The 12,423-nt window shown below is 39.3% G+C and overlaps 1 protein-coding gene across 1 annotated transcript; it reads right to left on the reverse strand.

Annotated features, from left to right (window-relative positions):
• Positions 1-5,717: 5,717 nt before the first annotated feature.
• On the reverse strand, positions 5,718-9,125 carry LOC143027326 (uncharacterized). The gene is made up of 2 exons (XM_076188599.1): positions 9,019-9,125; positions 5,718-6,444 (listed from the first exon to the last, which is right to left on the reverse strand). Exons 1-2 carry the CDS (start codon positions 9,123-9,125, stop codon positions 5,718-5,720), a joined length of 834 nt encoding a protein of 277 aa, XP_076044714.1.
• Positions 9,126-12,423: the final 3,298 nt, after the last annotated feature.

A 12,423-nucleotide genomic window follows, 5' to 3' on the forward strand; every position in this document is an offset into this window, starting at 1 on the left:
CTATCCAGGTGTTATATAGATCAGTGTGCAAGTTCCAGTCTCCCAAAGCTAAGGAGAGAGAAACCCTGTGTATCATCATCATCATCATCATCATCACTGTTTATTCTCGACTCCCGTTCCGTCTTTCCGACGCTCACTAATTTGCGTCTTGAGTGTAACATTCACTAAATAGGTACGTTTTCAATTTCTTCTTGAAAGTATCAACATTATCACTTTCCTTTATCTCTGGGAAGTCGATCAAATAGCCTTGGGCAAAATGTCCTGAAGGCCCTAAATCCCATTGGAAAATTACAACTTGGTTCAACCAGCATAAAAGAATCATCGCTACTAAGTGATACAGCTGATCCAGGTTGATGATCGTCCAGTATCTGCCTTAAGTAATCTGGTTTCCCCATGTCTAATTGTCTGGTATACCATAACACAAATTTTGAATATAATTCTGGCTTTAATAGGAAACCAATGAAGCTCTATTACTAGTACAGGTGTAATTCTGTCACGTCTTGCCACACCTTTTATTAACCTAGCAGCCCTGTTCATGATATTCTGTAATTTCCTGTCTACCAAAAGACACGTCATGTGAGGACGAAGTAGGCTTTGTTAGTACGATCTTTTACTGCTTAAACTTCATCAAGGCATGGTACACTAATATTTCTAGGAAGTTACAGGGGGGTGTCATTGGAGCCTAAGGAAGAACAGGGTCAATTGTCCATGTGCAGGACATCTCTCCACCGCCGATGACCTAATGCGAAAGGAGAAATAAGGTGAGGGGGCATTTGTCCACTGATGATGGACAAAATCAGAGAGGAAACGGTGTGAAGTGCAAGATTTTGTCTGTGGAATATTTTAACATGCTTCCATTTTGTTCGATCTTTGTATGTTGACTACTCTAAAAAAAATAATTGGATTTTGCCGACATCATGTACCAATAATTCTGTCTTTTCCCAGCCCATCAAGCGGTTGCTATGTTCCCGTGTGTAACACAAGCGTAGGTGATGATATCAAGGCTGTACGAGGATGGGTAATGAAAGAATACTAACAATGTAAAATATTTTATCAATCACTTAAATTAGCACACGTATACCAAAGGCCTTTTCTCCCCTATAATGGAGGTAGCTAAACTTAAAGATGTACTACAAAAGCGTGCGTACGCTCGAAAGCGAATTATTGAAGATGGCTGATGGCGTGCATGTAGGGAGAATCTCACACTCGACCACATCGTGAATGAACATCAAGAAGACGAACTAGTGTAATATTACTGGCTTGAATATTACCGTGATATAATAAAGAATACACAATATCAGTATCAAACCTAGTGGTAAGTTATAGATACCTATTTTAAAACATGTATATGTGAAAGTGTCTATTATTATTGGAACGCCGTTGCCATGATGAATGTTGCCATTTGGCCCTTTTATAACGGATTAAAATAAAAATAAATAAATAAATAAAAATAAACGAATAGAATAAGTAAAATCCACAAACACGAAAACTGTGACTATGGTAGTTTAGAATTACCAAAAGTGATTTATGAGACAAGAACCACAGTAAAGAATTAGAACAATGATATCAACAAAAATTATAACAATCATAATGATGATAATAACACTTAATAATAATAATAACAACTGTAATGATAATAATAATACTAGCATTAATGACAATAACAACACCAATAATAATAATAATAAACTGACATAATTCGTAAATTAATAGTTTGGTGGTCTATAGAAAATCTAATAATAATAATGATAATAATAATAGCATTAATGACAATAACAACACCAATAATGATAATAATGAACTGACATAATTCGTAAATTAATAGTTTGGTGGTCTATAGAAAATCTTAAACTTTATTAGGGGGTCGATGAGCGATTAAATAAGATATATTGAAGTTACCCCTTTCCTTCCTTCATTTTTCTTACAAGTTTTGTACAAATATAACTTTGGTTTGTATATGATATTATTTTGCCTTATTTGTATTAATAAAATAATGATTATAAATTTGTTTACTTAACATGTTTGTATATTTTGATATTATTTTGTAGTATTTATTATATTATACTATAATTAGTTTTTATGTCTTGTTATATAGCTGTGTCTTTGCTCAAAGTATATAATTTTCGATCGCGTACATCCACTACCTGCGCCGCAAACCCCCGTCCACCCTGCAGACATCCTCCTCACCTATCTGGCAACGGGAGAAGTGAAGCTTGAGATGCTCAGGGCGGCGTCCCCCCCCCCGACTTAATTTATGATTATTTTGTCAGCCATATGACCGGCATGTACAGACAAGAATTGCTGCCCCCCCCCCCCATGTGAGTGCCCTGACCACAAGTAGTGTTTCATCTTGCCTTTTCACAAGGTTCACCGTTTCAAAAGTTCTTAAAGGGGTTACGGTAATACCCTGAGGAGTCTTGGGGGGTCATCACAGGATGAAAAAAGCTTAAGAACCATTGGTCTAGAGTCCCAGGGGTCATCAAACTTTTTTCATTGCGGGCCGGACAACTGAAAGAATGACGAGCGCGGGGCGCATAATCATTCTGTTGAATACTTGCAAGCCAGAACGAAAGCTGCTCTGGGAAAAAAAAAACGAAAAACTAAGTTTAGCATTCCATGTTAATCATGGGTGAGTGGCGTGCCATGCACAAAAAACAAAAACAACCAACATATCTATTTACTAAAAAGTTATCAAAGAAGCGACGTTAGCAAAAAGATAGTTACATCAGACATAGTGGTTTGCACATATCCGAATCTTACAAACTAAGCAGCAAAAAAGGTTAGTGAGAGTTGCGAAACTGACGTTTGGCTTTCAAGATATCGTCAATGTTTGGTTTGGAATTGCTGCATCCAATCAAGAGATTTGCTTTCAAATGTTCATCAGTCAATCGCCTCCGATGTGTTGACTTCATATACTTCATTTTATAATATTTAAATTTTAATTGTATCACAAAGTTTCGTGTTCCATACATTTTATCAAGCAAATTCAAGTACCGTCGGCGGTGCCGGATGAACTGACGTAGTTTGGTGACCCCTGCCTGGTCCAGAGTAAACCATTTCTGAGCTATCATGTTCCAAAGGTGGTTCTTCTTGAGCAGTGGTTCTTAACCTGTGGGGAATTCTCCACTGGTGGGGAATGGCGGAGTTGCCAAGTGGGGAATGTGATAACTGTTAGTTAAAAATCTGATATATGCAAACAAAAATGAAGGGCCGTAAAATGGCACAAAAAAAGCAAAGCGTATATTTACGTACTAAACACTGCATGGGTTAAAATCGAATTTGTCAAAGACGGATGCTGTGGTGGGAAATGGAGAGTTGGCTCACTGAAAAGTGGGGAATTGGAGAAAAAATGTTTAGAACCCCTGTTCTTGAGTGATGGATTGCTACAAGTCCATTTCACGTTCTCTCTCTTGTTATCCCCCTTTATTTGCTGGGGTGTGGCCCCTTCTTGTGCCCTCTTTGTTCAAGTGTCCAATTTTAGTGAAACAATGGATTACCATTATTTTTCATTGTCGATTACTTTTTTTTGGGGGGGGAGAGTGGGTCTCAGAGAGCTACACCATCCGCTCACCCCCATCGTACTTTTTAGTTGGAGGGCAGGATACATAAGATGGGGGAGAGGAGGAATTTGGGGGTTTAGTGGAAGGGAAGAATGAAATGGGAGGAAAGTAGAGATGTGATAGATGTGGGGCAGACCCACTTGCTCGGTTATTTTTATAGTCTCATGGACTTCTTAAACACTTGATCTAAAATATATGTAAATTCCTCGTCTCTGTCTCTCGTGTTGACGGCGCAATCGTAGTCTCCTTGTATTCATCCCTTGATATCCATTTCTCATGACGCATTTCATTCCCCCCAAGACTTGTCATTGTTCCCTCACTCTACGGTTCACGTCCACCCCAGATTTCATTTCCCATATATAAGCAACTCTTCATATCTTTTAGTTCCTCTACGGGACTGACAGTTGCAATGGCGATTAAAAAAAATATATCGACGTTACCCCTCTCCTTCCTTCATTTTTCTTACAAGTTGTGTACAAATATAATTTTGGTTTGTGCATGATATAATTTTACCTTATTTGTATTAATGAAATAATAATTATAAATTTGTTTACATAAGGTATTTGTATATTTTGTTTTTATTTTGTATTATCTCTTATTTTATACTATAATTAGTATTTTGTCTTGTTATATAGCTATATGTTTATAATATATTTCCGGTTGAAGCCCTCCCTATACCCTTAAGAGTAAAAAACACAAAAACTAATATTATTTTTTGTTGACCATGTTGGTCGAAATCATCAGGGCGTAGAAAAGAATTAAGACGTGTCGTGATGCTCACTAGTGCTGGGTAAATACCGCCAATTTCAATACAGGAATTACCGGTGAACAACAATAGCGTTACCGAAATTACCGGCAGTTTACTGGTAAAAGATTCGTGAGGTAGTAGTGACATCCCAAGTTCGAGTCGAGTTCGAAAAATCAATGTTTTTGTCCTTTAATAAGCTATATCTCTGGTTCTATTTTACATATTATCTTTATTGTTATGTCATTGTAAAGGGAAAAAAGTCATACTTTAATCGGTGCTACTATAGTATGCTATCTACCGCGCGAGTGAGTGAATGGAGGGTGATGTATAAACTTTCGTCCGCGTCTGTCTGCATGCATGGGTTCATGTTTGGAGGGTGTATGTGGGAGTGGGAGTTTTGTTAATACACACACACATATACATATAATGAGCTTTGACTAATTTGTAATAAATGTTTTCCTAAAAACTAACCTAACCTGACTAATTTGTAATAAATGTTTTCTTAAAAACTGTTTTTATGCTCCCTTGTTTTGATACTTATTTCATACAAATTAGCCCAGCACGTGATCCAAAGACCAAGGTGAATACTCAAGGATATATTAGATTTCATTGTCAGTATGTTTTTTATTTATTTCCTCAATTATTTTTTCATACAAAATAGTTCATATTCTTATTTAGAAACAGAAAATATTGGCATTTTCATCAAATCAAGTAACGTAGGTGTCGTAACACACGAATAAAATAAAACTTAAAACCCGAAGATAAGCTGAGATACGGTTTACTCTGTATCTCAGCTTATCTTTCTCCGAGAGTGGGTTTAAGTTATATATATATATATATATATATATATATATGTATATATATATATATATATGTGTATATATATATATGTATATATATATGTATGTGTATGTGTATATGTATATGTATATGTATATATATATATATATATATATATTGGCATTTTCATCACTTTAGCATATACAGGGTGAACAGAAAGTCCTTGGACCAACATAAAAACGATTTATTAACAGAAAATAAATTAAATGTCATCAAAAAGGTATCACAATGATAGCTTACAATACTAGAATGAATCTCATTAATTAATTTTCAATGTGGTCGCCCTTCACTCGGATAACTCTCTCAATTCTCTCCCGGAAGTTTTCGACCGAGGCACGTAGCTTATCCTGGGGTATTTTGACCCATTCCCGCTGGAGTGATTGTTTCAGAGCATCAACACTTGAGTGAGCAACGGAACACGCCTTTGCCTCCAACAAAGACCACACACAAAAGTCCATGGGGTTCAAATCAGGCGATGAGGGAGGCCACATTTCCTTGCTCCAGAATCTTGGAAATTGACGTGAGCACCAGTCCTGAGTCTTTCTTGAGGTGTGAGATGGCGCACCATCTTATTGGAAAGTGAAGGGATGATCTTTGAAGTGTTTCTTCATCTCTTCAAGGGCTGGAACCAAAATATCGTTGATGTAGCGATCTGAATTGATTTTAACCCCTTGCTCCACAAAAATCAGAGGAGACTTCCAAGTTTTGGAGATAGCGGCCCACACCATGAGAGAAGATGGTTTTTGGCGGCGGTAAACTGTTCTCACAGAATCTTTAATGTCTGCAGAAGACTTTGCATAAACTCTATCGTTCTGATTATTGAACTGAGCTTCAATTGTGAAGAGTTTTTCGTCTGAAAAAATGATCTCTTGCGCTGCCGTGTCTGTCTTCAGTTTTCTGACAAGAATCTGTGCTCTTTCAAGTCTCTTTTGTTTTTGGAGAGGTGTAAGAAACTGCCGTTTTCTCATCTTGTAGGGAGACAACCGAAGATCCTTTCTCACGATGGTTCTCATTGAAGTGTTGCTAAAATTCATGTCTTTAGCCAATTTTCGGATGGATCTCTTTGGGTTTCTCCGCATCCTCTCTCGGACAGCGTTAACCACTTTCTTTGTTCGAGCAGTGCGAGGTCTTCCACTCCTAGGACGATCTTCAGATGTACCAAGTTCCTTAAATCTATTCACAACATGATACACGGTCGATTTGGCAACTTTAAGGAGTTTAGTAATCTCAGAGTTGGTTTTCCCTGCGCGATGGAGCTGAATGATGGCCTCTCGTTGGCTCATATTTTCAATATAGCTGCAAGAAACAAATATTTAATAGTTTAATAACAAGATATTTAGCATATGTACTTTAGAATATGTACTGTAATTAAAAAATTATCAGAAAGTCCAAGGACTTTCTGTTCACCCTATATATATATATATCAAATCAAGTAACGTAGGTGTCGTAACACACGAATAAAATAAAACTTAAACCCGAAGATAAGCCGAGATACGGTTTACTCTGTATCTCAGCTTATCTTTCTCCGAGAGTGGGTTTAAGTTATATATATATATGTATGTATATGTATGTATATGTATGTATATATATGTATACATATATATGTATATATATGTATACATATATATGCATATATGTATATACATATATGCATATATGTATATATATATGTATATATGTATATATGTATATATATATAATATATATATATGTATATATATATATATATATATATATATATATAATGCAACTCGGTAACAATTATGAAGTACGAAATTATGAATTTCAACGAAAAATATTCTTAAATGAATCTGTGTGTTGAAAGTGTAACCGTCGCCCTATATATCCCCATTTCTTTCTCACCACCACCCAAACACCAGGGGCCGTATACACAAAACTTGTTAGCACTAACAAATAGCTGTTAAGGGTAACAAATTCCTGTTAAGGCTAACATTTAGCTGTTAAGCACTAACAGTGATACAGAAAACTTGTTAGGGCCTTAAAAGTACTGAGGAGGACTATTAAGCTCTTAACAAGTTCCTGTTAGTAGAGAAGATGGCGGAGCAACAACAACTAAAAAGATGACTGCGAGTTTATCGACAGCGACGGGACATATTTAACGAGTACAATGACGACGAACTCATCAAACGCTTCAGAATGAACCGTGCTGGTATAATAAAAATGGCTGATTTAGTGAGGGACAAACTTCAATCCCGAACAGAACGGAATCGACCACTGAGTCCTGAGACGAAGGTGGCAATTACCCTATGATATTTAGCCACAGGTAAAATGCAGCAGTGACGAATTTGGGACCTCGCAAGCATCAATCAGCCGTGTCATTACTCAAACAATTGATGCACTATCAGAACCAGATATTGTAACTCAGTTTGTAAAATTCCTATTGACTCGCCAAGAAGTGCAAGTAAAACAAGCAGAGTTCATGGAAAACTGTAGGTTTCCCGGTGTTGTGGGTACCATAGATGGCACAAACATTAGAATTGGGGCTCCAAATGTCGATGAACATTTATATGTAAACAGAAAACAATACCATAGCATCAACGTGCTTTGTCATGCCTCCCTCTTATCCTTGTGGTTTAAACTTGGCTTGAATCGCCCATTTATTATTATTTTTTCTCCATAATCACGTTGATCAAGAGGAGTGTTTCCTCTTGTGACCAGTTTGGCTTCCTTTTCTTTTTCTGTGTTTCTTCTGCCATGTCTATGTCCTCTGAAATTATTGTTGAGTCTTCTGTCGGAAGATTTCTCTGTGGCACGGCCGCCTGTACAATGCGCCTTCGTCCAAAAATATCTGTCGTTGGTTAATAAGTACTTCTAAAAACCCATACATACGATATCTATGTGCTATCATGATACTTTATTAATAAATTCTGAACAACTGCATTAATAACACTGTTTTATGCGTGCAATTTTTGATAATACGTCCATTTACATGTTCATAAGCTGCTAACAGCGCTGTTTAGCGGTACTTGACAAACAACTGTTTGCTAGCTAACAGTTGTTAGTTAAGCATTGGTGTATAACTTTTAGTGGTTTTCTGTTAGCTAGCAGAGATTGTTAAGGCTAACAAAAAAGTTTTGTGTATACGGCCCCAGGACGATAACGGTCGTGGAGGAGCAAGGTGAATATACCCGCCTGAATTTTATATACATACATCAACGGTTTTTTCCCCTTGTACAATGGAGGTAGGAAAATAATTATTTTGTCAGCCTTATGACCGGGATGTCCAGACTAGAACTGCCGCCCCCCTCACCCCCCATGTGAGGGCCCTGACCACAAGTAGTGTTTCATCTTGCCTTTTCACAAGATTCACCGTTTCAAATTTTCTTAAATGGGTCACGGTGATACCCTGAAGAGTCTCGGGGGGTCATCACAGGTGGTCCTTCTTGAGTGATGGATTGCTACAAGTCAATTTCCCGTTCTCTCTCTTGATATCCTCCTTTATTTGCTGAGATGGGGCCCCTTCTTGTGCTCTCTTTGTTGAAGTGTCCAATTTTAGTGAAACAATGGGATACCATCATTGTTTACTGTCGAGCCTGACGCCAAGTTTAGGCGGGAAAACTCCCGAATGAACGAACAGAACATTTGGTTCTTACAATATTATTATTCATAAATCCAAACAAAATACACTAATTATAATAATATACAGCAACTTTTAATACTTTTATGTAAGGAGAAAACACATATCTCCCGATCTAACAATATATACACAATATTTACAATTATATGGTGCCTACACGTAGGTCGCGTGTTGTTTCCCCATTGACTTATTCCACCCAGATCACGGAATCCGATCGACACCGGATTTGTTGTCAGTCTTCTCTATTGTCCTGATGTCTTGGATTATCCTACTGTTGGCACACTACTTCCAAATTGTTGGATTTGTGAAGATCTTCGTCTCGTTGTCTACTGCGGGGAATAAATGTCCTACACCCGGACAATTGATCCGTGGGCTCCATCGACCTTGAGACGTGTACTGCAGCACAACTATGCACTTCACAAAAATGCAACAAGCGAAACGACGTATTAATAAAGTTTTCCGTCATCACATTGTTTTTCTTTTGGGTAGACCATTCTTAGTCATACAGACATGCTGCTCTCTCATTGTGACGAGCTTGGGTCCAATTTTACCACTTAGTTATTTATACAATATAGCATAATAAATTACTAATGTAAATATAATTATGTTGTAATTACAGTACAAATGTCATGTTGCATTATGCAATACAAATATGATATTCAATTGTGTAGTATATATATTATATATGTGTAGGGTAGGTCTTTCTGACAACTCTCCCGACCCGATCACTGGTCATACACGTTGTCCTTTTGACAGTTAATTTTCTCCCCTGTTTCGGTCTCCCTCCACCGCCATAATTCTTCTCCCTCCACATTTGTTAGGTCCCTTCTCATCAAGGTTCTGCGATTTTGCTGGCCTGCACTTCGTGAGCTCTGTTCATCGGCCATGTCTCCGCTGTACGCTGAACATATACTTACTACCGGATCGCATAATTTAGCATCTATACTTAAGGTGATTATATGATCACAAAACTCCGAAAATTCTTCAAGCTAGTCCACAAGTAAAATGTGGACTATCTTTAATCTAGTTATTACGTAATATGAATACAACATTCGTTGTTGTTTTTATTCGGCATGGACATCTACTGTCATGCGTTCGATGCATTATGTAATGCAAAATAATGCGGTAACGTGCACAGGCATTGCAAGGGGGCTGGAAATTGGGCACTTCACTCTTTTTGTATTATTCGTATTTGGCAACACCAGTTTCCACATTATAATTTCTGAATGGTAAGAAATAATGGTGAAAAATAACTTTTATTCATTTTTATAGATTTTGCAGCACAGGGTAAAGGGCCTGCTAATGCGTTCTTATTTCGATGCAAAATAAGATACTATGGGTTGTTCTTATTTCGGTGCATTATGTAATGCTAAATGAGTTGTTGTAATACTAAGACATGAATATAATATAACATAAGATTCAATTTATTGTTATATAATCAGATAGCGTTATTTTGCAATAAGAATAAAGCCATTATAAAATGTGAACATAATGCAGAGGCAATGTAATATAACATTGCACCATATCAAGCAACAAATTTGACAGCATCGCTGTAAAATTGATGCTCGGGAAGAAAACAGTCGCGTAATTGGGGAGCGAAACTGCACCGCAGGACATGCACTGGTAATCTTCCGAGTTGAATTGAAATCATACGGTAGCATAGAAAACAAGTTTGTTGAAAATGCAGTGAGGATTTTACAAACTACAAGTTTGTGCCATAAAACTATTTAGATGGCACGAATGGGTTGTCAAAAATCTTCATTCCGTTCAAAGCAACACTCTAGATCTTAAGTCTAGAAAATCTCAAAACTCGTATCAATAACATTAATCATATCAATTTGTCAAGTATCAACAAAATTGTTTTACGAAGGGGGAGGACAAAAATCTGCTTTCCTCCATCAGAGTAAACTCATGGACCCACTAGACATGTGTCAATTTTAGCATAGGTAATTAAAGGGCCTGCAGACAATGAATGAATAACAAAAATATACTAAAATAAGACTTTACTTCCAAAGAGACATTATAAAATCACAAACATGACCTTCAGTTAAAGAAGGGTCTCACAATTAAAAATGTAGTGCACGATTATGGGAACAAATACAGAATCAATAGACTTCAAACTTTGGTGGTCGCGGATCTGAGGCGTTTCTTGGCAGAGACAATCCTCCTCCGCTCAAGATAGGAATCTGCCTCTTCCTTTTCCATAAGCTCCACCAGTGCTAGGAATGACATCTGGGATGTATTAGGATCGTCCCGCGGGTGTTTGTAGTCATTCACAGGGCGGGAGGACTTCGAAGGAATCCTCTGGGAGTTCTCCGCCCTGACATATTTAGGGGGAGATTGGAGGCAGTGCTCCTCCTCACGCTGACGCTTCCTGGGACCAACGAAGCAATGCCCAGGTACCGGAGTCATGGCCTTCTGGCCTGGAGAAGTACTACTACAACCAGGAGCCAGAAGACCCACTGGTGCTGGCCTGCTGCTGTTGCAGCCAGCAGTAGCCGGAGAATGAACCTGAGGGTACCCAAGCCCCGGTGTCATAATGCCCCCACATTGCTGTGGAGCGATGGGCCGGGGAATCTCGGGGACAATGATGGGATGCGCAGGATTTCGTACTCCCAGACTTCCTGCGTCGATGTTGTTGGAGAGTCCGTTGTACTGGACAGGCAACATGCGCACAGGAGGTGCAAATGGCATGCCCAACACTGGAACATTGTTGACATTAGATGGAGACCACACAGGCCTCGCTGCAGGAATGCTGTTTGGATGAACAAACTGAGCTGCTGTCGTTCCCATGGGGTAATAAGGCAGTCTTGGGTTGATGGCAGGGAAGGCATCGGGCCTAGGTCTAGGAGCTGGAAGAACCTGTCTCACGGACATATCCCCACGATGTTGAATCATCCCACCGACACCCTGGTCACCTGGAACACAGATACGTGGAGGGAAATATTTACCGGAAGGCAAAGGAAGCTGTCCACGGTTGATCATGACCATGGGTCGCCAACCGTTGCCAATACCACCCTGTAGAGCAGAAGCATGCGGCGGTGGAAGAACCGGTCCCGCGGACATGTTCCCACGATGTTGAGGCACTGCCGCCCCCCTTCCATAGATTGTAGGACGGGCGACACATGGAGGCTGCCCATGGTTGATCCTGACCATGGGACGCCAACTGCTGCCAATACCTCCCTGTACAGGACGAGTCAAGTAACTCGCAGAAGCTTCTGCTCCCACGCTGTACATAAAGCCCTGTCCAGCGGGCTGTCGAGGCGCAGGGATCGTCGAAATGACCGGACGGTTATCACCTTCTGAAGTGCTGCCTCCATTGTTTAGCAGAGCAGTAGACACGGGCGGCCAACTGTTGCCAACAACTTCCTGTACAGCAGCAGGTTTAAAAGGACGAGCCATTGTACTCGTGGGAGCTGGTGCTCCCTGCCGACGTGTGGGATCATGGCAATGCCCAAGATTTTGTGGCTTCGGGGATCCTGATATGCAGATTTGTCCAGGTGCATGAATCCTTGCTGGAACAGCTCGGCCATCAGTGACCGGAGTGCTGCTTCCGTTGTTTAGCCGAGCAGTAGACGGAGGGTGGTTTTTCTTGCCGTCGGGAAGGATGGAGGGATGTCCAGGGCCAGACGCGCAACCACCTACATCAAGGTTCTTAGAACGAACAACAGGAGGAC

This window comes from Oratosquilla oratoria, chromosome 8 (genome assembly GCF_046742065.1).
Source record: "Oratosquilla oratoria isolate Oo_2021 chromosome 8, ASM4674206v1, whole genome shotgun sequence".
Taxonomy (NCBI): Eukaryota; Metazoa; Arthropoda; class Malacostraca; order Stomatopoda; family Squillidae; genus Oratosquilla; species Oratosquilla oratoria.